Below are 27,892 nucleotides of genomic sequence, written 5' to 3'. Positions count from 1 at the left end.
TAATAAGGGTGTGAGTTTCTCTCTACTACTTCTTCATTGTAAATTTAAACTGTTTAAATTAAAGTTATATTTTTAAAAATTATTAAATCTAAATTATTAAATTTAATTTAATGGTCAAGAGCTACAGTGATTCATTATCTACTCTCTTTTGCAGAGAAGGAAAGCCAACTCCATTGACAAGTCCAAATTATTGAGAAAAATATTATAAAAAGAAGGAACTACTTTGGCAAAAGAACTTATAAACTGAATTGAAAATTTTTATTTATAAACTGAACCAGACTATGGTCCAGCCGGATTAGGGTGTAGAACTGAATAAAAGTGAGCCAATCAAGAACTAGTAAAAACTAACCAAAAAGTTCATAATAACCCAAAACTATGTTATTTTGTGTTTTTTATTTTTATTATGGTTAGTTTTTCTTTATGCTTGGTTTGGATAGAGAAAAAAGCACAAACAAAATTTAAAAAAATTCAGAAAAAGTAAACTTTTTTATTATTTATAAAAGTTTTCCCTCATAGTTTTACTGTTGCATTATTTTTCTCTAAAGGATTAGTGTTATATATATATATATATATATAAAGATGAGTTAAGGTGTATTTTTATCTTTTAACTTTTTTCAAGGAATGCTGAGCACCTTATACTAATAAGTGGAGCAATTTTAACTTTGAACTATTTTTTTGAGGAACAAAAAAAAACCTCTTTTGTTAGTTAGCCGTTAATTTTTTCATTTTTTGTTGATATGGTATGTATGTGAGGCCCATGCACAGTGACAAGTAGGAATCTGACCATATCCTATAGTATTAATTTGTCCTTAAACTCTTTTTTTAGGAGTGTTGAGCACTTTAAATTTTTTTAGGAGCATTACGCATCCTGAAATCTTGTTAAAATAAAATTTAATAAATATTATCAAAATATTAAATATTTTAATATTTAATAATTTTAATGTTATTATTTATAAATATTCATTCAAAATTTATAAATTATTTTTTAAATATTAACAATTTAAACTAATTTTTCTTAAATTTATAGATGACTTATAATATTTTTATATATTGATTATATTTTTAATATTGATTGAATTATTTAAATTTCTTAGGTCATTCTCAATCGTTTTTTTAATTAATAAGTAGTCTTCTTTTAAAATATTACACCATCCAATTTAAAACTTTCATATTTTTATATTTTATAATTTTGTATTAAAAACGAAGGGAATGAACCTCCAAATTAATGGAAGGATTTTTTCTCCTCATCTTTCCATTATTCTCTTATTAAGTAACATTTTTTTAGCATATTAATGAGATAGGCAATATCTTTCAAATAAATATTTTTGTTAGCATATTATTGATCTTGATTTGTCATATATGTTTTTGATTTTACAACTAACACTATAGTGTATAGAGAGTATTAAATTTGGATGGTATAATATTTTGGAGAAAGATTATTAGTTAATTAAAAAATTATAAAGAAGGACCTAAAAATTTAAAAAACTTAACCAATATTAAAAAAATATAAGTAAGTTCCTACCCATACGAAAGGCATAATGATAACGATATGGGTACTGCTTTAGAGAATATTTATAAAGTATTTATAAAATATTTAAAAAATAATTTGTAAATTTTGGATGAATATTTATAAATAATAATATTTAAATTATTAAATATGAAAATATTTAACATTTTAAAAATATTTATTAAATTTTATTTTAACAAGATTTTAACCTAGCACCCCTAAAAAAAACTTTAGGGTATCTAGCTCTTCAAAAAAGAGAGTTCAGAGGCAAATTAATATCAAAAGACATGGTTAGAATCTTATCTTAGGCCCCACATACATGCTACATTAGCAAAAAATGACAAAATTAATGACTGATTAATAGAAGGGTTTCTTGCTCCTTAAAAAAATAGTTTAAAAAAAAATTACCTTACTTTTCAATATAAGGATTTATGGGTTATTCTAATTTCTATTTGCTTGGGTGAACAATTAATGTAGCATATTTGATGATGTTAGTTATTTGTAATGGACAATAAATAATTTTAGTATAAATTTGACATGCACGATAAAGTTAATGTTAAATATTATCTAAAATATTTTATTTTTATATATAATCTTTAAATTTTATAATTTTAATTAAAATCGATTAAACCATGATTTGAATATGATCAATTAAACTAGACCTCTAACTGGTTCAATTCCCCGTATGATCCCAACAATAAATCATTAATTTATTTATTAACTTAAAATATTTAGGAAAGTTAAAATGACTTGTGATTGTGAACAGTGTTAGGGTTACATTTTATTATAAGATAAACAGAAGATCCCTAAACAGCAGAAAGCCACAGGGGCCACTAGCAAATTACAACATTTTCTGCCACTTCTTTCCCCAAACAAGCCAATATTTCCGGAGCATGAAGTATGGAAGCAAATCCAGAATAACGAAGAAAGAATGTCAAATATAACCCGTTGAGCAATCCCAGGATTCACTTGTGCATCCTATCTGAAAATTGACAAACGAAGATTGAGTTATGGATATGTACTATAATAGAGAAGACTGAAATATAAGAAAAAATAAATTCCTTTAGGTCATGTTTGCTTACTAAAATAAGATGGAATTAATTGAATTGAAAAAATAAAGATAAAAATAAGATGATCAAAGGAGATAAGTAAGGAAGAGAGATAATTTAGTACATGAAGTTAGAAGTTATGATTCGTGAGATTTTTGGATGATGTAATGATTTTCACATTTGTAGTATATATTAATGAGTTTTACCATACTTATCATGAGAAAAGAGTAATTTAGTCCATTTTTGTCTTGATTTTATTAATCCATTCTATTTCATTCCTTTCTAGTAATCAAATGGGAGCTTACAGTTTAAACATGACCCTCAATTTAGTAAAACTTTGTTTACTGTCAGAAATCATGAGCGTGCTTTTCACCCAAAAAAAAAAAAACAAAAGAAAAGAAAAGAAAAGAAAAAGGTTAAAAAAAAAAAGAAATCATGATAGTGCTACGTTAACAAGTGAATAGGCTTGATAAACCACACTTGGTTAATGAAGGCCATATTCATTTTCACTTATTTTGACACACTGCAATTTCTGAAGTGTTAGAATCCAAATTATTATTAAAAAAAAAAAACATCACATTGTGTGATTGTGTCAAAGAAGGAAGTCATTGATCATGAAGCAATTGTATTCCTACTTATAGATTGTATCATTTAATCAAGATTCATGATAATCCTTACTCGTAAAATGGCAGGAATCAAGCTCTTCCTGCTGAACCAAACAGATGCATCTTCTCTGCAACCACAGCCTTCATGGCTTCCTTTGCAGATGCCATAACATGGACAAGATCTTTATGGGGAGTGCTCAGGGAGTCCATGTATGCCTTTCTCACTTCAGTGTTCACGTTGAACTTCCTCACGCCAAGCTCTATGCATTTCTGTGAGAATTCAATAAGCTCGTGATGTTAGCTATATAAACTGCAAAACTTACTTGAGCTCAACGCAGCTATATTTTTGTGGACAAGAACTGCAACATAAAAAAATTTTCCTGAAGAAAGGTTGAGAATGAAGTATTGCAACTGTACCTTGACCAGTCCTTGGGACAAGCCGGAGGCACCGTGGAGAACAAGAAAAACTCCTTTCTTCAGGCTTAGAGCATGCAATTGCTTGACATTGTTGAGTGTCAGAATAACGGAGCAGAAAAGAACCAAAATCAAATGCCATGTTGAACAAAACAGGTACAAATGTTAAGAGTAATTTTTAAGAACATTTCAAACAATCCTGCCTGTTTCCATTCAAGTTATGAGGTATGAAGCACATAGTTGTGCTCTTTTAAATTTTAAATTTATTCATTTAAACTTATGCTGTGGAACCAACAACGTCGTCTTACCTCACTGTTTCATCTAACTAAATGGGATCAGTCAAAGGAATCACACAATCCCATGTATTTTAAATTTATTTATCTAAACTTATGCTGCAAATTGAATTTATTCATTGCTTGAAAGTTCAGCTATGGCTTCTACCTTATGCCTATTTATATACAGTTTAACAAATTGAATTTGCAATGCTAACTTTATGTAAAGTTGGAATGAAAAAAAGCTCATCACCTTGAGCAAATCAAATCTGAGATTTGGACCGCTTGCAGGATACTTTCCATGTACATTTCCAATACATACAGCCAAAGCATCTATGCCAGTCTCCTCAATGAATTTTTGTGCCTGATATGAAGGATAGCAGGTGCAGTGAATTTGGTAACATCAAGGAAATAAGAAAGGAAATTTCTATCATAAAGTAGATAGCAACCTTATCAGCATCTGTAAGTTTGGCTTCATATTCTTCAACGGTCAAATCATCTTCTGACCCTGATAATCTTCCTAGCTCAGCTTCAACCAAAAGATCTTTTGAGTGGGCCAAGAATGATATAAATTTAGTATATGCTACATTTTCATCGAAGGAAAGATGTGACCCATCTACCATTACAGAGTCGAATCCCTGCACGTTGCATTCACAAATGGAGTTCAACTTTAAGAGCAAAATGAAGATAATAAAGTGAAATTTCTAACTATCGATTCATGATAAATCATCAGTAGTAAAATGAGATGTTAAAAGAAGAATAATTACCAGCTCAAGAGCTTCCACAAGATCTTGCCTTGAAGTTCCATGATCAAAGTGCACAGTAATGGGAACCTGACAGATATATAAAAGTAAATTTAGTAACTACTCAAACTTACACTTGTCTGAACTTGTATATGCCATTCAATTCTTCTTCACCCAATTGTATTTGAATTTATCAATATCATAGAAAATGAACGTTTAACAATAAATTTGGTTCTGGCAAAATAATTAAATTTGGTTCAATAGTTAGTAAATAAATTTACCCATTGTCACTCGATGCTTAATCTGATCCCAATAGTTAGTAAAAGGTTTCCTAAAGGTTAAAAGTTTTTAAGTTGGTCCCTATCATCAAACAATCACCAGAATCCAGAATGATTAAATTTTGTTGACGCAGTCAACTGTTCGTCATCTTAACATTCTGAATAAGCATCATCTATGTCAATAAAACGACTTTAGGTAGATGGAGCGAAATTCAATCACTAGCATGGTAAACGATGTCACCTAGATTAAGTGGCTAGGGTGAGCATGGTGGCACATAATTTGCGATGCAATCAAAGTTGATGGCATACTAGAAGATTTACGGAGGTGGACCACATAAAAAATTTTCAAACTGTTGAGGTCAAAATGAATACTTATGAAGTTCAGGAACCAAATCAAGAATAGAAGAGAATAGCTGCCTTCAATTTACCTTCGTTTGTTTTAAGATATGCCACTAGTTTCCTTTACTTCAGCAACCTCACTAATGGCAATAACAATATTTTTCAAATGCTACGAAGAACTTCTCATTTCTTTTCTTTATATGTTTCTATTTGTTTTGAATAATGGAATGCCACTTACACTTGCTTGCTCAGCAGCAGCAATGCAACCAGAAACCAAAGGAAGTCCTCCTTGCTTCAAGGCACCGGGATGGATCTGAAAGTTATTTTATTCAGTGCTAGTTCAGAGAGCATCCAAGTTTTTGTGATGAGTGATAAGAAACTAAAATAATTTCAAAAATATCAAAAGTAAGAAAAGTTACTAGAGATGCACTTACTATAAGAAGTGAGAACAAAGATAAACACATAGAAAACAACCATCACTGAATTTGCAAGAAGCTTAGCAACTTTAAACATATTCTTACTTAACTCTAATGGTCAAAATAAGAAAAGGGGACACGCTAATCATATTTTAAAATGAGGAGCTCCCAACCTGTAATATAGCAGGACTTTGTTCTTCCTCTGCTGCAGAGATAACAGCCTGAACTCCTTCCAAATTGTAAACGTTAAATGCTCCAACAGCATATCCACCATTTTCCGCATTCTAAACTCCCAGCAAAAAAAAAAATTTAGAACCTACCAACATGCAAGGAGATTAAGTTCCAAAGCTTGAATAAGGTGGTCCTTACTATAAGAAGTTCTTTTGTTGAAGAAAGTTTGATTGGACGAGTCCAAGACTTCACAACTTCTGCCAATGCTCTGCTGTCGCCAACATTACCTACAATAGACAGAATATCATTGGTAATTAAAGAAATGAAATACAATATTTAGAAGCATTATATACTAAAATTTAGTTTGGAAACTGTAAGCCTGAAATAGAAAGAAAAGTCAATACTCAATTACCAGGGAAAACAATGTATGGGACTCCAGGATGTCTACTTTCAGGTCCTAATTGCCATAAGGGAATTCCAGCAAGTGCTTGCCCAACTATCTTGGCACATCTTGCACCAAGGGCTTTTGTAGCCAGGTCCGAAGAAGTGATCCCTCCCTAGAAAAGGTACCATGATTAGTGTTTAGATGGGAATTTTGGCATAGTTTTTAAAGTCCCAGACACACTTTCAGATTTAATGCCAAACAGAATACATGATTGTATTATTGTGACTTGTACGGAGACAAATAGGAGAAGGTTAAATAATGAGCAAGTTCTAAATGTTATCTTTTATCTGTATAAAGAATATTGAAAAACAGTAATATTATCAAAGGAATAAGAACATGTTTTCCTTCATTTTTATGCTGCCAGATATCAACTTGTGCTTGACTACCAATAGACTTGTACTACTAAACCTCAATGCTCAATTCTCTGGGAAATCAAACATCTGATGGGCATTACCAACAAGAAGATAACATTGTTGCTAACAGCTAAGGGAAGATCAGCCCAATAAAAAGACCACTTATGCCACTCAATGCTGACTGTATTTCCATACAAAGTAGGGCCTACTTTTCAAATAGGTGAAAGGATGATAAGACAAAGGAAATGTCATGTCTTCTATATCAAAATGCCAGTGTAATAAGTGATTTAAACATAGAGTACCTTTGCAAGTATATACCGAGGTTTGGCAGTAATCCGTTTCACTATTTCCACCAAAGCAGAACTCACTTTAAAATTGATTGCCAAACTCTCGGAGGCAGCTGCAAATTATGAAAGAGATCAAGAAGTTTAGATAACAAAACCTAAAACTTTTCAATAATGCATATCCTGTTCTATCAAAGAAGGGGAACAAAGCTAAGCTACTGTTTGTTGACATTACCATAAATACTATCTGACTATTAGCTAAGGAAGATATGAATACAAAAAAGACCAAGAAAAACAGACAAAGACTGACTTTTTCCAGTTATAAGGTTCCGACTGGTCATTATAAGAGTGTCTTTTTGAGCCTTCAGATATACATCTGCCAATTCAGCTGTTTTATTGATTTCCTCCTCCCTGTCTTCAGTAGAGCTCATGGCAAGTTTTTCGACTGATACCTATTACAAAGAAGCTTTTCTCACATACTTACAAATTACAACAGTAAATATAATTTTGAGAAAAAAATTTATTTGCACAAGGCATACTAATTCCTTAACAGATATCTTGATTCTCAATCATGACAGATCCGCAGCTAACAATTAGTGATAAATTTAGGATCCAGATCACCTCAATGCTTCTTAAGAACTGACCGCAGCGTAGTTTAAGCTCTTCTACCTGGTGATTACAAGAAATGATGAAAATGAGCAAAAGAACATTCTAGGGAGATTAAATTCAATAATTCTTCCCATATTTGCTTTGTTGACCTGTTTTGTTGTTTTTGGAACATAAGAACCCACAACTATCAAACCACCATTCCTTTCTCCACTTATCCCTAGATCCCTAGGCAGTATTGGAGCCTTAGGGATGATTCCAATGTGTGCAGAAACAAAACTAGCAGCAGTGCGACACAAGAAGCGTTTTCCCATCAATTCTGCCTGTTAAGAAGAAAATATGTTTCAATAAAAACATGTATATTTGTAGAAAAATTCTGAAAAAGAATGATAGATATGAACTTTTGCCTTGATCATTCCCAGTGCAAAAACAGCCATGTCTCTTTCACTAGCGGCATTAACAATACATGTTGATCCCTGCACCATACAATAGACAAGTGCATAGAAAGTATAGTCAATAATTCATCCTAAATCACCAGGAGTAAATAGAACTATCCTTTCTATTCTTACTTTAGTGTTGAAAGTCATTTGTGCAAGTGAAGACGTGCCAAGCATTATGAAGAAATGCTGTTGGGAACCAAAACCAAAATGATAGATATCCGACACTGGTTTTATATTCAATATTGAAATACTCTCCTCTTCAGTGATAAGAAAAAGACTTACAACATAAATAAGCTGACACACAGGAAATAAACTTCTGAAAATGACAGGAATGCGGAGTCTCACACACAAAGCTCACTAACAATAAAAACACACTAAAACACAGAAAAGACAATGATGAAGAAAGAATCCTTCCTCCACCCCAGCATGGTGTTTAAGAGACCAGGCCCTCTCCCTCACAAAACCAAAATATTCCTACCTCCAGACCCCCTTAATAAACCTCTCCAATCGCACAAACACACTCACAGCCAAAGTGACACTCACAGCTCCTAACTCTCTTTCTCCTCTCTGTGGCCAGCTCATTGCACTCCCTTGTCTTTATTCTCTTGCGCTTTAAAAATCTAGGCCTCAAGGCCACTGGTTCATCAAATCTTTATTTTAACTTTGTTTAATAATTTGTGTCAATTTTTGTCCCTGTTTTTGTGACACAGATTAGGTAAGAGTAGTTCTCTTTTTGACAATCTTGGGATTGACTGAAATTAAGAGGCTGATTTGAAGCTTTCCTAATTCAATCAATTCACCTATTTATATCAACTTCTTTTGAATTGGAAAATTATATAAAACAGAGAGGCACTCTCTCTGGTTTACTACGTTTAGTTAGTGCATTCAAAAACTATAGTTCATTAATAACAAGGTATCCGTAATTTTCAATACCTTCTGCAACTTGCATAGACACTCACAAACTGCATCTGGTCCTCCTTTCCTCAGAAGTTGAATAGAGATAGATATAACGGTAAATGCTGGTATTCGTCCAACTGTTTTCTCCTCTACCCACTACACCCAAGTAACTTTTCAGCAATAATATGAAAAGAAAATAACCAAGAATCAAGTAAAAAAGGTAACAATATATTACCTCACGGAGGTTTGAAGATTTATAGCCAAAGGCAGCATCCTTGGCAAACTCTGTTTCCCCTGCAGGTACAAGCCTGCAGATAAAAAGTTGAGAAGGCATAGCTATATCTTAAAATAAAATCAACATCTCTCATTACTGAATAGTAAATGGCAACACATACATATCGGCATCTGCAACATAATGAATGTCTTCGATAGTATAACGGCCTCCTTGAAGGAAAAAGGGACAAATGATCCATGCATCCAGTTCACCTAACACGGAAACAACAGCATCCGCTTCCTGCAATCAAGACCAAACAGTCTCAGTTTGCTCTTCAATTTGAAACATATGACATCTATAGCATTTATTACAGCTTTCTTATTGAGCTTAAACTTACATCTGGAAAATGACCTCGCAAAGTTGAATCTCCCCTCAAAACCACTGTGTAATCAGTGTTCTGAACAGATTTTGCTGCACTATCTAGATTTCGGCATATATCTTTTATCAATGCACAAGCCTGTCAAGGATAAAAAAAATACTAGAGAACTTGATAGAAGTCGATATCCAAGAAAATTAAAGATGTCCAAGAAAAAAATGAACTCAAGTTGACCAAATCATTTAAGAAATCAGGTTCCCTGATGGGGCCAGGTTACTTTTGAGTGCCTTCGTGGTCAGCACTAACCAACATTTTAATTGCTGTAAATATAACTTTTCCAAATGTTTTTGCAGTCTAGCATGTCATATAAGAACATTAGCCCTGCACACTTAAATAATCAGGGATAATAATTATCCATTTATCCCTGCCCTGGATTCCCCACATACAGGTGCAGATTGGATAAATTTCTCCTGGTGGGGACAGCAGTAAGGGTAAATTCCAAAAATTCAAACACCTTGTGAGGGAGTTTCTGCCTATATTTATGTTAACATGAGTAACTTTACACAGGATTTGTACTGTAAAATTTTATTCAAGTTCAGCTCTTACCTTCTCCCAACTCAGTGACCTTGAATTTGTCAAAATGAAAAAGCATTTGGGACTTTTTCTAAACTGCTCAATCAGTGACTCAATGCTCCTGCAAAGAAAGATGAACAATTGAGTAGTTTGAGATTTGTCTTTTGGTAAAAGATATTCCTATCAAATTGTCAGTTCAATCTCAGACAGAAAGTAATATTCAATGATGAGTGACTAGATAATAGTACCAATTAATTGCCATTGTGATTGGTATTGTAAGAGATAATATTAAGAGTAGCATCGACTCTGTCAATTAATTATATATGATGAAAGACAGACAACAAAGACACTTACCATTCTGTCAGTACTTCAATATCATGTACAGTTTGTGTTCCTGTAGGATCATCATCCAGAACAACCAAAGTCTTTGAATTGCTTTCATTTAGCTTTTGTATATCAAGAAGAGGATCATGTGGCCATTCAGAAGGAAGAGATTGCAGAACAGCTTCCTTTTTAAGCGCAGAAAGTTTTCCTTCAACTTTAACACCCGTTAAAGTCTCATAAACCTGATAAAAGTCCAGAAAGCCCTAATGAAGTCCAGTGACAAAGTTCCCTGAATTGCTGTGGATTGAGTAAACTTGGATCTCATGCATATATTTTTTGCAGAGAAGATTGGAAATAGGGACAAAATATTATATTGTAATTTCAGGATCATAAGATTCATTGGAAATTAAACTTGAATGAATAGCATAGGAAATTTTCCTTAGCATTCACTATTGTTTCAAGACCAGGAACTAATCTTTGTTCTTGAACAACTAAAGCGTTATAGAGAGAAGGCACTGGAGAGGCAAAACGATAAAGAAAGAAATTGACCACTAAGACCCAAGGATGGAAACAAGAAAATATAAAAAGAAAAATAGAAGAGTTAAAAGACAACTATGGCTTCGAAAACCCAATGAAGAATCTTGCTCTAGAAGATAATAGCTTTCTAAGCAGCTGTAATATATAAGGAAAATGCAGATTAAAATAACATAGTAAGTGTAATATTTAAGTTGACTTCTATCAACCAAATGCAACAGTAAAACCAAATAATTAACATATTGATGAAACTCTAAGAACCCACATAACATATTGACCTCGGGTAAATATGTTTTACCATTACATGCTAGTTGAATTTTCATTAACAATTCAAGCTTCTAGCATTATATTCTTAATTTGGACAATCTCTTACTAATTAAAGTGTCCAATTGACATCCAGTAAAACTCCTGGAAATATCATCATAAGACGTACCATGGTCAATTACAGGAAAACAAAATGGATAATTGAGCAGTAAATATATCAAATGCAGAACTTCTAGTTTTATAACCATAATAAAAAAATAAAGTCCATGGGGATGTTGAGAAGGAAAATCTCAGACTTTGCTATACTGCTAGTTTAATACTTGAAGAACTGAACTTTAGAGTCTTCTCATGACTGACGTAACTTGCTCATACCTTAACTATGCCAGCATCATCTTGCCGACCCCAACCAGCAGCAGAACCTGCAGCATAGCTTCCAAGTTTATGCAAGCATTAAATATGTTTTTTATCAGTAAAGCAGTTTTATTAGGAAAAAGAAGATGACATTTTTTCACTATTCATGCAAAGCTGTAGACTTGGAGAATTGTAAGTTTAAGAAAAAGAGGGGAAAAAAAGGACCACGCGTCACAAAAGACTGAAAGTAATACACAGCACCTGACAAATACAGCTGGTGAGCAGCCGATGATAAATGAAGCGGAACTTTCAAAGAAGATGCTTCACGTGTGACAATGCCCTGTATAGATAAAAAAAATATATATATGTATTATTACTTTGGTATGTTGATGTCCTGTAAAGTGTTACCCACTACAGCTAAATATAGTGCAAGGATGGATTCATTCTATCTCTAACCAGGTCCTTCACAAAGATATTAAGTGCTGAATAGGGTGTGTAATCATTATCTAGCATGTGTGGGACACGATTTTCAAACATCCTGCAATGTCAAACACCACTAATGATTAGCAATGAGGTTTGTATCAAATCCTATATGAACAACAACAATCTAAGGAATCCATAAGCCATATTTCTCATGATATATAAATAGCTAAAATCTATCATATAGAAAATAAAATTTATGTTGATGTGAAAGGAAAAACACTTTTTAGGAGAAATTCTCTCAAATGAGTCCTAGCCTGACTCAAATTTGAATTAGTCTATAACACAAAATCTTATTATATGGTTTGTTTCTGAAAGAAAATCTAGCATTTAGTACCAAAATTGACAAACCAGTTGACATAACACCTTAAGCAGAACAAAAGATTAAACAACAACAACAAGAAGCCTTATCCTACTAGATAGGATTGGCTACATGAATTGCACTACGCCATTATGCTTTATCATTTACAAAGCTTTTAGAAATGTTGTTAACTAAGAAATCTCAGTCAACAACTTTCATAAGTATTCTTTTTGGCTTTCCTCTACCCCTCTTTACAGGGCTCAAAATTATTCATTCCACTCTTCTCACTGATGCCTCTCACGATTTTCTCTATACATGTCCAAGTCATTTCAAATGATTCTTTACCATTTTCTACCACTCTTTGGCTTTCCTCTACCCCTCTTTACAACAAAAGATTAAACATTTTTGGAAAACTACAAGGCATGAAGAAAAAGTTGTTAAGGATTAAATATCTAAAAACTAGAAGCACATTTTATTTTTAGGCCTATTGAAGGTATGAGGGGGGAGGGGAAATAGTTTATGGCAAATAATGACACATACCAGGATGTTCCCCCACTACTTGTGATAAAATCAAACAACAATCTTGTATTTAGACCCAATCGAGCTCCAAATGCCATTGCCTCAGCAGCTGATGCTATATGTACGCCGGCAAGCAATTGGTTGACCATCTTTATACCACTGAAAACAAAATATACTACAATAACTTTATTATATATATCTCCATTTGTACAAATTTCAAATATGCATTTCAATCCTCTAGCACCTCCAATCAGAATTTATGTCCATTGATTGTTTCATGCATATAGAGAGATGTGTTAACTGATAACAATCATTCAGGCAAAGAGATTGACTTGTAAAAATCAAAATTACCTTCCAGAGCCACATCCACCCTTGATAACATAAAGCTTCTCACTTAATGCTGATTACAGAAAACTTGAGTTAAATATTAAGTTATGTCTGAAATTTCTCGCAAGACTATATATTCATTTCTAGGCCAAGCAATCATTACCTGCTAAGACTAATCCAGCACTTGTAAGAGCTTCATCTGTCCCTGAAGCCATTATCTGTGATACATACATGAACTCAATAATTTACTCAACAAAACCTAAGAAGCAATTTTCCCTATAGACAAGGATGTATTTCCCACCGTAAGAGTTCCATTTGAGGCCCTCTTCACACCACCAGAGACAGGGGCATCTACCAACTTCAAATCCTTACCTTCATCTGTGATGTTTTCATTTCAACTTTTACATAACCACATTATAAACAAAGGAACAATAGAACGCTGTGGAAGTAAGAAAAAACAAGGAATGAAATGAAAAGTAGAACTGAAGCTGAGGAAAATACTGTTATGCTTGAGTGTCACAAAAATAAACATGATTGATGTCGCAATTTCACAATAACTACAATTTTTAATTTTTACTCATCCTAGATTATGAGAAATTAATAACTTATATCAAATACATATTGCGTTAACTCCGCCTATGTTTATAGCCGGTCCCAAGCCCGAGTAAAAGAGGAGGGTTGTGTTAGGCCATCAACAGCCAATGTAAAATTTTGTTGAATCTATCATGAACATGGACAATAGACGTTATAATGTTAATGCTAGGTCGTTGTCTGTAAGTAACGCGCTGCATGGCTCGAGTACAGTGATAAGTGAGTTAGAGCCGCTGCATCGGCGCTCGGATGTAGTGTTAAATGAGCAAGGGCTATCACATCATTCTGGATGCACGCAGCTAAAGAAGTTAGTCCATGAGAGCAAAATTAGATTTGGTACTTGGAATGTTGGGACATTGAATTGTAAATCTGTAGAGGTTGTAGGGGTTATGATTCAAAGGAAAATCAATATTCTTTGCCTGCAAGAAACAAAATGGCGTGGAGAAGAAGCTAAGGATATTCAAGGTTTCAAACTTTGGTATACAGGAAAAGTAAGTGCACGCAATGGAGTAGGCATCATTATAGATAAGTGCACGCGGCTAAACAATGAAGGACAAACTCTTTTTGATTTCTCATTGGTGTATGATTTTAAGATTGCCAACACTTATTTCAAGAAGAGAGATGAACATCTCATCACTTACAAAAGTGGAGCCTCAAGGTCACAGATTGATTTTCTTTTGGTTTGGAACACAGATAGAAGACTTTGTAAAAATTGTAAGGTGATTCCCAGAGATGCTGTAACGACACAACATAGGGTCTTAGTTTTTGATGTGTGTATTATGAGTAAAATCCAAAAACGTCGACAAGTAGTAGCACCAAGGATTAGGTGGTGGCAATTAAAAGGTGAGAAGCAAAATATTTTCAAGCGAAATCTTTTGGATAAAGGAATTTAGGAATCTCAGGGAAGTGCTAACATCATATGGGAGGATATGGCTAAAAAGATACGGGAGGTTGCAAAAGTAGTTTTGGGAGAATCGAAAGGTTCTGGTCCGAGAGATAAGGAGTCTTGGTGGTGGAATAATAGTGTACAGGACAAAATCAAGTATAAGAAGAACTGTTTTAAAGCCATACATTTGTGTAACAATGAGGAAAATTGGGAGAGGTACCGTATGGCTAAAAAGGAAACTAAGAGACCTGTGGGTGAAGCTCGTTCTAAAGCTTTTGAAGAATTTTATAAGAGCCTTGAGACGAAGGAAGGAGAGCGAGATATTTATAAGATTGCCAAGAGTAGGGAAAGAAAATCAAGAGATCTAAAACAGGTAAGGTGGATTAAGGATGAAGAGGGAAGAATTTTAGTTACAGATGATGAAATTAAAAATAGATGGGAGACTTACTTTTCTAAACTTTTCAATGATAGAGAAGGTTCATCTAGTAACTTGGAGGATTTAGTAACTGGTGAAGGAGAACAAAATTTGTCATTCTATTGAATAATACGTGATAAGGAGGTAAAGGAAACTCTTAAGAAAATGGCAAATGATAGAGCCAACGAACTTGATTGTATATCTATCGAAGTGTGGAAATATTTAGGTGAAGAAGGGGTGAGATAGTTAACTAAGTTATTTAATGTGATTTTACAGTCCAAGAAAATGCCTGATGAGTGAAGGAGAAGTACATTAATCCCTATTTATAAAAATAAAGGAGATATTCAGAATTGTACTAACTATAGAAATTGGACCACATCAAGGATCATCTCTGAGTTCTTATTTGTTCAACTTGATCTTAAATGTTTTGACGGAACATATTCAAGGGGAAATTCCGAAATGTATGCTCTTCACGGATGATATAATTCTTATAACAGAGACAAGAGAAGAGGTTAATTGCAAACTTGAGTTATGAAGGAGGACATTGGAGTCGAAAGGTTTTCGTTTGAGTAGAAGTAAGACGGAATATTTATATTGTAAATTTAGTAAAGGACTATTCGACAATAATTTAGAAGTAAAATTGGGAGATCAAATTATACCTCAAGCGGAAAAGTTTAGATATTTGGGAGCCATTATTCAAAATGATGGCGAAATCAGTGGAGATATTTCACATAAAATTCAAGCTAGGTGGTTTAATTGGAGAAAAGCTAAAGGAGTTATTTGCGACCATAAGGTGCCTAATAAACTTAAAGGAAAGTTTTATCGCACTGCTATCAGACCAGCAATGTTACATAGTAGTGAATGTTGGGCTCTAACGGGACAGCAAGAGCATAAAGTTGGAGTAGCAGAGATAAGAATGTTACGATGAATGTGCGGACATACACGTAAAGATAAAATTCGAAATGAGCACGTACGCGAAAAAGTGAGGGTGGCACCTATTGAGGAAAAAATGGTAAAAAATCGGTTGAAATGGTTTGGGCATGTACAAAGAAGACCAAGGGAGGCACCAGTGAGAAGAGTGGAACATATAACTTTGAGTCCGATTAAGAGAGGTAGAGGAAGGCCTAAGAGAACACTCTTGAAAGTTGTTGAACGCGATCTCTTAATTAATAATATTCCTAAAAGTTTGATAAATGATAGAGCACAATAACGTCTTGCAATCCATGTAGCCGACCCCACCTAGTGGGATAAAGGCTTGTTGTTGTTGTTTTATCAAATACATATTGCGTTACTGTTACTGTTAGAAGCACCACACTTCTCTTTACAGCCAAAATCTCCCAAGTCCCATCATAAATAAAATAAGGACTACGTAAATTCAAATTGATATTATCATCAATCTCCTCTTTGGGTGTAGTAAATTTTATGTAGGAGATCTAATTTTCTTTTGGAGCTTAATGTCACAACCTCTGTTCAAAAAGAGAAGAAACCATGAGATTACGGTGCTTTTGGAGACATCTAGGATGATGCAGAGATTTCCAGGAGAGTCCAAGACGTTCAAGAAGAATCTACTATATGTTTTAGAAGCATCTAGAAATACCTGGAGAAATCTATAAGTTTCTAGAAGGTTCTAGAAATTTAGAGAGAAATGTAGAGATGTCTAGAATATATTAGGATATTCTAGAACATTCCAAACATATCTTAAAGATTAATCTAAAAATATCTTTGTAAATATCTAAATATCTATTGTAGATATTTTTATAAAACCCTCTAAAGGATGAATGTAAACCATAAGATTAGATTGATCTCCACCGTTCATTAAGGAGGTGGGAATGTTCTGAAAGAACGGGGAGGCTTATAAATACCCCGCCATACCTCTCATTTGAAAGAACAAGCAAGACAAGCCAAATAAACATTTCAATAAGGCTTTCAAGTTCTCTCATCCAAGCTCTCTTCTCTCTTATATTTGAGTTTCCTAGTTCCTTTGCCTGCATACTGGGGGTTCGGCTAATTTAGTAAAGATCAAGAAGTTGATCACACTAAAGTCAGCACGGTTTAAGGATAGAGAAGTTCCAAGGCCGTGACATTAATGTGTCGCACTGAACTTAATGGTCTGCACCGTTAACCTTGAACATAAAGCCATGGAAAGATATAAATACAAGACACAAGTGTAGAAAGACATGTTTACAAAGGAGGAATGTCTGATTTGCAGTAACCGGTGATATAATCTTTATATGTATAAGGCAGGTTACATGAAAGAGAAAGAAAATATACATCAAATATCCTCCTAAATCAAACAAAGTGAAAATAAATCAATAATACAACTTAAAGAAATGCTTAGAACAAGGAAAAAGGACTAACAAAACATTGATAGAATAAGTTTTATTAAATTGACAAGCCTGAAATTATCTTTGCATTGCATATATTCACCCCAAAAAAAAAAAAGAAATCAGTTTGCATAACAAGGACTAGATAAGTATCTCACTGGAAGAGCAACATACAATGCAATCGGTTCTCAAGTTGGCTCACGTATGCAGGAGAAACAGTGGAAGAAAGAATAACACATGCTCCTGATGGAAGGACTGCAGAATTCAGCAAAGGAGGGTCAATACAGTTGGAAGTTTCATAAAATGGGAAACAGAGATGCTTATGTTTACCTGAAACTGCGCCATTTTCTCCATATAAAGCATTCTCTGCTTGAGCTTCATTTGTGACCATGATTATAAGTACATCAACATCTGTAGACAAATAGGACCACACGTGACATGTGCTTGAGATTTTGTGTTTATAAGAATCTCACAATTTTACTTGCATAAAAAATATAGCATTCCAAGCTGACCCATCTAGTAGGATTAGGTTCTTTTTGTTGTTGTTGTAGAATCAAACTATACATGGACTTCACTTAAAAGATTAAGCTTTTGCATTGACACTATCTTCGGCACGGTATCAAGAACCCCATGACAAAGTGGTTAGCTAATTTGTAATATAGCATTACAAGTCTGTTTTTTTAGTTCTTTGCAATGCAGAAAGCTCACAAACCACATTAAGGAATAAGTGCAAATATCAATTTAAATAATTTGTACACTGAAAAAATACAAGAAGACACCCTAGAACATAAAAATGTACAAGATGCTCTTTTACTCCAAAAGAACATTTTTTTTATTCTTGAGGCTGAAAATTTCCAGATATCAAATTAAGTATTGAAATATCCCGGTATCAACTCTCATTGAAACTATACCTATTTTAAACCCACACCAGCCAAGAGAATAGAAAGAGAATGCAGACTGCCACAATGCCCTTACGGCTGAAAAAGACAAATGAAATGACTGGCTGATTCATCAGCCTACTTCCAATTGCAACATCAGCAGTTATGATTGATTATTGAAGCTATCAATAAATTTCCTCATATAATTTGAATTAAGTTTCATATTAGCTGAATGACCAACGTTGGTACCAGCAATCACAAATCAGAAAAAACCTCATCAATTGTTATGATTTACACAACACGTTCATTTAGTCATTCAAATTACTATTACTACAATCATCATCTACATGAAAAAGCAATCAAGAATCTCTCAAACCGAGTCAATCACAAACTTTGCAATTTATTTATGATTTACCAATAGTATTAAACAGCAGTTTGATTCGAAAGAGTAGCAAATGAACGTTCATTGATGATGAAGAGAAGAATTTCCTTCTCTAGTCGATGTGCTATCCTGGGAAGCCATTTCCTAGTACCATAACTGGAATTACAAGCCTTTACATCTCCCACCAGGGAAAGACCTCCCCGCAGAAACAAGTTGCATGTGTTAATGAATATAAATATAGCATTATTGTAGTGTATCATCTTGTATTTGCAGGTCTAGAAGTATGCAACTATTTACCTTTACTCACTTCTGCAGGAGAATTTCCAATTAAACCACCAGCATTTGCAAATCGAGTGAGAGTTGGTTTGTATACCTAGAATATACACATAAAAAAGAAAATGACAGTGGTATTAATATTTATTCAATACCATAGGCACAACCAATACCCTGATATTTACTTAAACATCCATATTTTAGACCACATACAAACATACAAATCTTTGTAGAAAATATATCTTTTTAAGGAAATATGAAAACATTTGGGTATGCATTTAACTAGACAAATACATTACACGACAGCAGTAAATAAACATTGGTAATGTCAGAAAAGGGAAAAAGTAGACAGGTGGTTGCCAAAAAAATAGAGACGCGTGTATGGGATCACATACTTTATTGGTCACAAAGGTTCCAAAAAACACACACAACATATCATCATGTTCAAAATATTAAAGGAAACATTTAGAAAAAGCAGAGCAGTTTTGCTCAGACCGCAGAGACCAAAGAGCTATGGTTTCTGATACAACCCTATCGTGAAACTTGCCTAACAGAGACTTTGATAAAATGTTGAGATCTATAAAGGGATAGAAGAGAGAGAGGTAAGCACAGGATCACAAATTTAATCATTTTCCTTTGGTGACTATTCATAGTCGTAAGTTAAGTTAAATAAAACACCAAAATTAAAACTACAAAACTCAGTCTACTAGTCAATACACTTATTATAGCCTAGCCACCACACAAACTATAATAACAAACATAAAGATGAAGATTTAGAAACACATGCACGAATTCCTATTAAACAGCACAGGAAAAGAATGAACTTTCTTTAGTGACGCAATGCAATGGCATCTTGGCCCAAAAGAATTGTTCAATTATATATATAGCACTGTCCATACAACATTTCCTGAAATGTTTAATAGGCTTACTTCCAGAAGAATTGTTCAATTATATATACGCAATGCTATGGCTTACTTTTTTATGTCCAACTTTAGTTAAGGGTGATCCAATTACCTTTGGATCATGCCTGTCAACATCATAAGCTCCTAATATGAAAAGATAATTCACATCATTTGGCCACTTCATGTGTAAGCATCAACATTTTAAGAAAATGAAGGGGCCATGCTATTTTCACTCAGATCCTTATGAATTATATATCATTAAGACAAACCCCAAGTTAACTCAAGGAAAAAGTTTCCAATTGCATCTTAAAGAACCTGACTCTTGATTTTCCAGCTTCCAATGAAAACTCATGCGGGCACAGTTTTAAACTATTGGAGAGGCTAATCAATATGTCCATCTACCAAGAAGAATACCAGTTGATTAATGCAATTAGTATTATGAATTTAAAAAGAGGAATTACATCATAACCAACAACGCAGAAGTTTGAATTCAGCAAATGAGTTGCCATGCCAAATCCCATTGCTCCAAGTCCAATAAAACCAACCCGCCTCCCACTCTTTGAACTAGCAGTAAATTGAGCTGCCAGTTGTTCAGGACTATATACATCTGCATTTGCTGCACCCGTAATATTCACTCCATAAACTTTTCCCCAAATCTATCAAGAAAAATAAGGAAAAAACAAGACATTAAGAAAGTAGTATCGCAGTGTTTCTAAGAAGACTGCAAATAGAAGAAAAGAAAAATTTCTCTCAATTCATTAAAATCACTGAAACAGAATTTCTGGAATTTAACCTCCATTAGTGCTGCAAGTTCATCATCTCCGCTTATGTGAGAAAGCCCTGACAAAAGAAATTTGCTAGGTTGTGAGTAGCAATCAGGTAGCTTTCAGAAACTAGACAATTACAGAGAGAACAATTGTTGCTTAATCTATTGAATTTCCATACCAAGGATAAGTTGTTGATGCGAAGCAGCCAAAAGTGGAAGTGGGAAAGTAAGTGACTTGGCCATATCTAAAATGATTTCCTTGAAGACAGAAAATTCAACTGCTATCAAGGATTGTTTTAAAAGAACAACTAGAACAATATTCACGAACAGTGCCAACAACCAGATAGAATGTCAAATTTAAAATCAAGTTATGGCATAATATTAGCACCCTTTTTCAACCCAAAAAAAAATCTCAAATTCTAGTTAAACAATTAATGCTGAATCATATATCATTTTTAATTAAAAAAACTAACAAATCTTCAAGTTGAGGATCAGCTATTTAACTTCTGATCTCAAGACATTAACTTAAAAAAAGAGCTTGTATTATGTTAATGCAATCTTAAATTGCTCTATGCTTAAAAGGACTATTCATATATGTAAACCCGAGAGGAAAAAAGATGTAATGATTTATTTCCGCAAACCTTTCAGCTTAAAATATAATGATGATTAAATTTCAAATATTATCTTGTTCACATTTTTAAACCTTTATCATCCACAAACTCAAGGAAAACAGAATTTTAATCAGCAAAAATCATTTCAAAGGATAGTTTCTCTTTAAAGTTTTCATCCTCATAAGCTAACCATTATGGGCCCCATGCCCTGCACTGAATCTAAGGCGTGCATCACCGTCCATAGTTTACATAGTCCAGCTTCGTGTAGATTTTACATCATATATGGATATTGATATAACATAGAGGAGGGGAAGGTGGAGAGAGAAGAAGGAGGGAGAGATTAGAGAGAAATTAAGGGAGAGACTGAAAAATAATCAAACTTTACTCAATTGATCAAAATAACTAAATCCTACGTGGGATAAGAAGATATATATACCTTATTCTCAAATAAAGGAAATCTATCCTTTAAAAGATAATCTAAATTATAAATTAAGATTAAAATAATAATTTTAATAGAACAAAAATAAAATAATTTAATTATCCATAATCCCTTATTCCATCAGATATATTGATTGACAACAGCTGGAAAAGCACAACTAAAGTTGCAACAAAAGTTTTATGTAAAATCATTCTGTTATCAACAATATCATACCTGACAACAGTGATGTATTAACATGACAAATAGATAGCCCAGAAAATGGGCCATATATAATTTAATTGCTTCTCGTGTCTATAGATCTTACCACTTCTTTAACAAAAGCACCCAGAATATGATGTTTGATCTCGCCCTTTAACAATTGGGGAACATTGTTCTTGAATACCCTACAGGATAAATTAAATTATCCCCTCACCCAAAATGAGGGGGAGCAATTCAATGAGCAAAAATGTACAAGGAACGCAAATGTCACATTTTGATCTAATTATTCAGTATTGCATGAGCAAAAATTTTAGTGTTCACAGATCACAAGAGATTAACATGAATCATAAGTTCAACCTTTTTTTGGAGAAGAAGAAATTGAGTCAGATTCCATAATGAACACAGAGAAGGGGCGAAAAATGCTTAACTAGGAACTCATATATTCCCTGACGTAACTTATATATTGACCATTTGACTTCACAGATCATAAAAATCTTGTAAAGTTTATTAGAAATTTGAATAATTTATAAGAAGTATATAAGTTACGTCAGGGAATAGATAAGTTATAGTTAAGGATTTTTATGATGTGTGAAGTCAAGTGCCCAACGACCAAGTAGCCTTCAACGAGATAAGCATCCTAGAGTGTAGATCATAAGTACTAAGCAAGGGTCCTCTTGGCTAAATTTTATTAACAAACACGTACCATGAGTTTCCAGCAGCATTGGAAATGATATCATATATTATCCATGGATGAATTCCAGCTTTGACACCAAGACAGAGAGCCTCCACTGAAGCATTTAAATGAATGCCCTCAAGCAGCTCAACAACTAATTTAACTTTACTGCAATGGAAAGGAACAGTAAAATTTCATTGTGAAACCCAAACAAAATGCAACATTCAATAACATATTTTTTTTCCAATTCTGATAGGTTGTATAAACCTGTAAACGTAACTTTAAATTATTTTATAAATTAATTATCTAGTGTAAAGTTTAACAGTGCTTGGAAAAAACTTCAAGGATCTGTTAAAAAGTAAATTTTTTTTTAGAAAGGGGGGGCACTAATGGTAAATGTATGTTTTAGCAAGAGCACGAAGGAAATAAACCTGCCACCACCAACTTCACCCACAAAAGTGAAAAGCTTTTCACACATTGCTGTCAGAAGAAATAAACCAGTAAATTAAAAATAAAATTCTAGAATTAAAGCTCGAATGTTTAACACACGAACACAAACATACACAAAGTTCTATAATATATATATATATATATATATAAAGAATATCTCATGATGAGTACCTGAAAGAATAGGCTGTGCTCTTTTGATGGAATCTGATTTTCCGGATGAGGTAATCTGCATAGTCTTAAGTAGTCAACAAAAGATAGACTAGCCCACCAGAAATAAGCAAGGTAAAATTAAGTGATAGTAACAAATGAACATACAATGACTTTTCCATCTGAAGCCTCAGACCTCCCACGAGAGATATATGCATCAACAATATAAGTTACCCCTTGAATTTCTGCAGGAACAACAAACCATTAACACTATTCAATTCATTAGTATGAAAACATTGCATGATAAGTTGACAACTTTTAAAAATGTCAAGAAGCACCATCCCACAATTTACTAAGAATCCAGCATTTTGAAGGCAAAAGCATGTATCTTTACCTGCAAGATCCTTCTCTAGTTGATGAACAAGCGATGGGGATATGGTTGAATGAAGAATAACAATTGCGTCCTTGTCTAAACCTGCAAGTGCAGAAAATAAAAATTCCATATCTAAACCAAGATGCTAGGAAATATATAAAAATATAAGGCCAAACAGCTCAAAAAGAGACCTTTCAAAGCACCCTCATTTCCAAAAAATAGATCACTAGCTTGATCCACATGAGATATTAGGACAACTAAAGCAGCCACATCTGAAAGTGAGGAAGAGAAACAGATGAATTAGCGAAGATCGTAAGACAACCGTGGAATCTATTTAAATTTACAGTTTAATCTTGTAACACAGAAAACAGATACAAAATACATATATTTTGCTAGAAAGTAATAGCAACATAGATAATTAATCAAAAAGAATATCTATTGCCAAGATATTAACTGGCTGAAAACTCAAGTAAAAGGATGAAATGCTCAACTACAACTAATTGGAAATATGGTGAAGCACACCCCATACATCTGAAATGCTCAATTTGAGCAAATGTTATATGCTGACAACTTGGAGATTTGACATCAGTTGCAAACCCACCCAGTTAAATTTCTACACTTTTAATGCATGAGAAAAATAAATAATGAAATACTAAACCTCCATTAGCTTTGTGGTGCAACAAAACTTGACGACCAAGTTGTTTAAAAGGATCTTAGTATGATTCCTTAACTGGTCCATGCCTTTAGATTTCAGCTTTTGTTGCTGCACATGACATGCATAAAGCACACTCATTTTTATGCCTTGGAAAAATTACGCAAGATTTAGTACAAGAGATGTTTTATCAAAGAAAGTGTCCACTAAAAACAACCACCCACAAAGACGCCTAGGAAAAATAAGTAAAACCAAAATGATGGCCCCTGATGCGGCGTTAATCAGAACGCCAAAACTTCAAGTGTATTGCCAGTAATTTCGGTGAGAATAGGTTGTGATGTCGTCACTCACAGCGCCTACTATCAATGAGCCAAAAATGATACCGTAGGAAATGAAAATCTCATAAATAAGCGGTTTGCTTCACCCAGAAGAAGTTTGTATTTTAAGAACATACAGAGTTGACTTGATAAGAAGGACAGTGGCTAGATCAATAACAAACAAGTATATCATACATTAGAAAAATTCAAAGGAAAGATTCACAGTATTAAACAATCTTATCCAGAATCTATTACAAGAAATCGTATTTCAAATGTATGGTGAATGAAATTTAAATTTGTTGCTGCAACCAACAATAGCAAATGCTACCATACAATGTAACCACCATACGTCTGAAATGTTATTTACCTCTCGCTGCATCCTTTGGGCTTGAACATCTAATTCCCCCGAACTTCAAAAGTTCACTAATCTTGGAATCGCTTGTCTATCAAAAAAATTAGTTTAACAAAGTATTTGTAAACACAGATTAGCTAATAGTTCTAAGAATAGAGGTAGCAGACACAAATTGAAAAACGTTATCATATATATAAATACAAGTCACCATTTCTTTACTGATTTCTCATAAATCTGTTTTCTTACCCTGTTTATTGATCCCAGTGCAATGCACAAGGTCCTTTCCAGTTACAAAGATAAAGAATTCATGATCGTGTTGTGATCAAGTTAGCTGGTCATTGTCTCAAGCCTAAACAATTTTTTTTTTTGTCGCAAAACAATACATGTGTGATTTTGTATGATCACATTCTAATATCTTCTCATCGTTAAGGTACTAATACTTTATTTGTACCCTTGAGAACTACAAGCTTAACAGCACTCTGCCAAGAGACCATATGTTGTGGGTCACTAGAAATTGTCCACACAAGCTACTGATCATGGCATATTTAAAGACCATTTGAAATTATTTCAAATGTGATATTAGCAACAAGAGATAATTGCTTCTGATATAATTAATTATCATAGTTTGAATTTATAAGCTTAAAAATATGTTCTAAAACATAACATGTTGCACGAGTGTTCACAGTTTTAATAAGAACCGTAAACATTAATTAATAAACAAGAAGGAATTTGCACAATAAATCCACAATTTTGTGATATCAAATACTAGTACTTTCTTATTATGGTAAAAATCAAGTCCTAGTAATATCCCAAAAAAAAAAAGTCCTCTTACTTATTAGATTGCTTATATTAAGTATGCTTAAGAATAATATATTCCACCAAAATATTTTCATAGTTTAAGTTATTTGGTTAAATACTTTCTAAACTCATATATTTATAATTACAATCCATCCTTCAATTTTTAGATGTGGGACTTTTTTATTTTCTAATATTCTCTTCACTACTTTTTCCCTCCTTTTTTTTTCTTCTTCTTCTTCTTTTTGCTTGGGATTGTACTTTTTTTAATTTCAGAGATCTCAAATCTATTCAATTTCTTCTCTCTCTCTCTTTTTTTAATCTCTTTTTTTTATCTTTCATTCTTTAATCTCTCTCTCTCTCTCTTTCACTCTTTGTGTCTCTGTCTGTGTCTCTTTTGGGGCCCCCAATCGAATGACTCATATTACAATGTTAGATTTCTCGTATTAAATATGCCTAAAGATATTACACTCTATTAAAATAGTTTAAGTTATTTGATTATATACTTCTCAAGCTCATACATTTATAATCTATCTTTTAATCTTTATATATGAAACTTCTTTTATATTCTAATAATACTCTAGTTTCAGATATTGGATTTCCGGCTAGTTAATTTTTACATGCATTTCTGGCCAGGAAAAAATAATTACATGCATCATCTGTGACTGTGACCCTTTCTGAGTTATATACTTGAACATAAGTCAGGATGTTGTCATCCGGAGATTACTACCCCGGCCGTTACCTTGATGCATTACGTATATATTATGATATGTCTACGTGTGCGTACGTATTCCTTCCCATTGCAACTGAAACATGTAATTTATTACTTTTTAATTAATATAAATATGATATAGGTCACAGGTGCCTGTCTTGTAGCTGGTAGGCAGTTTTCTATTTGAGTTTTAAAAAAAATTAAGCCATTTTCATTTTAGTACGGACAGATCGGTGGCTATAATTTAGTTTAATCAATATCATAGTTTTATACTAAAATCTATCCATTAAAGGTCACGACTGTTATTTGTAGCAATTTTTTTTCCTTGTAATATACATTGCACTTGTCTAGAATGAAATTAACCAAGTTGTATCAATAGAAATCACTAGTTCTCCACTTGGATATTTTGATTTGCCAAACTTCATTTGATTTTCCCCATCCATCTTCTTTCTTTTATAATCACTATATTAAAATGGTTCCGATTTAATGTTTATAAAATATTTTTTAAATTTTTTTACATCTTTAAATAATTCAAATCAAATTTTAACAGTTTAAATTTAATTTTTAATTTTTTATGATTCAACATTTCAATAATAATTTTATAAAAATTAAATATAAATAGCACAACTACTAATATAATGGTCAAAAAGGGAATAAGATGGCAAGGGAAAAGGGGGCAAAAATAATAAGGGTTTTGTCCCAGCCAAATCATACCAAATCAAAGCATTTTAGGTGATGTGGAGACAACGTACTTTTCCTTTAGCTTAGCTACTCCGCATAATTTGACCATTTCAAAACATAACTCATTGAAACCCTCATCCCAAATAATTAAGAAAAAAATTCCTTGGCCAAAAAAAAAAAAAAGATCCGTGATACAAAATACTATTTAATAAACGCAAAGATGTCAGACCAAAATAAATAAAAACTCAGATAAGAACAAAGCTGACGTGGCCGTACTCACCGCTGGCTCCCGGATCACACGGTGACGTTCGTTTGCTGACCATGAAAAATAATCAACTGAACGGATGAATTTTAGGCAAACATATTGTTTTTTGGTCAAAATTTCAGGCAAACATATGCTTGTGACTTGTGTACATATATAAATAAATTAAAATGATGAATTGATCATTTTATTAATAATGTACCTCTTTCATTTCACAATTTATGAAATTAGTCCTTGGAATAACTGGATGTCATGCTGGGTCACTAATTACGCAGAGCTCGAGACTTCCAGATTGAAAGTTATATTGTTTATGGATGATAATCAGCAGTGCGACTATATTCAACCAGAGAGAAAAGAAGAAGAAAGAATCCGGAAAAAAGAAACTGTGCCGCAAATCTTTTTGCTTTTGCTTTCTCATTTTCATCCAGAAATAAAAAGTAAAATATTCTGATTCAGAGAGAAAGATACCTCGAAAGCTTGAACACTGTAGCCATGACGGACCAGCGACGATGCCACCTCCAAGCTTAATTCGTCTAATCCGACGAAGCCGATGAGTTTCTGAGACGCCATAGCGAGGACCTCGAAGCTGCGATTTGGAAAATGGCAATCGAATCTGAGACTGAGAGACTGCCGAAGGCTAATTTAAGGCTGAACGAGGGTGCTAACTGAATATATAGACAAAAATGAAAATTTCCTCAATCAAATTAATTATTAATTAATTAAATGCAAAA

General features: G+C 33.3%; 1 protein-coding gene across 2 annotated transcripts; it reads right to left on the bottom strand.

The window, feature by feature from the left end:
- Positions 1-2,263: 2,263 nt before the first annotated feature.
- On the bottom strand, positions 2,264-27,892 carry LOC129303365 (uncharacterized). Of its 2 annotated transcripts, none has more exons than XM_054942645.1 (43): positions 27,630-27,892; positions 24,727-24,802; positions 23,582-23,662; positions 23,408-23,492; positions 23,186-23,264; positions 23,042-23,096; positions 22,852-22,900; positions 22,451-22,588; positions 21,854-21,932; positions 20,679-20,757; positions 20,527-20,573; positions 20,195-20,389; positions 18,856-18,931; positions 17,629-17,709; positions 17,473-17,553; positions 13,384-13,460; positions 13,246-13,300; positions 13,107-13,155; positions 12,777-12,914; positions 11,912-11,993; positions 11,717-11,795; positions 11,477-11,523; positions 10,337-10,548; positions 10,016-10,103; positions 9,431-9,550; positions 9,215-9,333; positions 9,055-9,127; positions 8,856-8,975; positions 7,890-7,958; positions 7,635-7,805; positions 7,498-7,545; positions 7,187-7,328; positions 6,895-6,992; positions 6,207-6,351; positions 5,993-6,081; positions 5,797-5,907; positions 5,446-5,520; positions 4,615-4,680; positions 4,297-4,485; positions 4,101-4,211; positions 3,579-3,659; positions 3,235-3,431; positions 2,264-2,489 (listed from the first exon to the last, which is right to left on the bottom strand). In XM_054942645.1, exons 1-42 carry the CDS (start codon positions 27,729-27,731, stop codon positions 3,252-3,254), a joined length of 4,137 nt encoding a protein of 1,378 aa, XP_054798620.1. In that variant the 5' UTR covers positions 27,732-27,892; the 3' UTR covers positions 2,264-2,489; positions 3,235-3,251. The 2 variants fall into 2 exon arrangements, with proteins under 2 accessions (XP_054798620.1, XP_054798629.1); XM_054942654.1 differs by having other exon boundaries at positions 23,186-23,262; positions 23,412-23,492; positions 27,630-27,891.

This window comes from Prosopis cineraria, unplaced genomic scaffold, assembly GCF_029017545.1.
Source record: "Prosopis cineraria cultivar Desert tree isolate PC_DT_omini unplaced genomic scaffold, ASM2901754v1 PC1, whole genome shotgun sequence".
In the NCBI taxonomy this organism is placed as follows: domain Eukaryota; kingdom Viridiplantae; phylum Streptophyta; class Magnoliopsida; order Fabales; family Fabaceae; genus Prosopis; species Prosopis cineraria.
The sequence above is the reverse complement of the archived record's forward strand: the minus strand, read 5'-3'. Positions and strand labels throughout refer to the sequence as shown.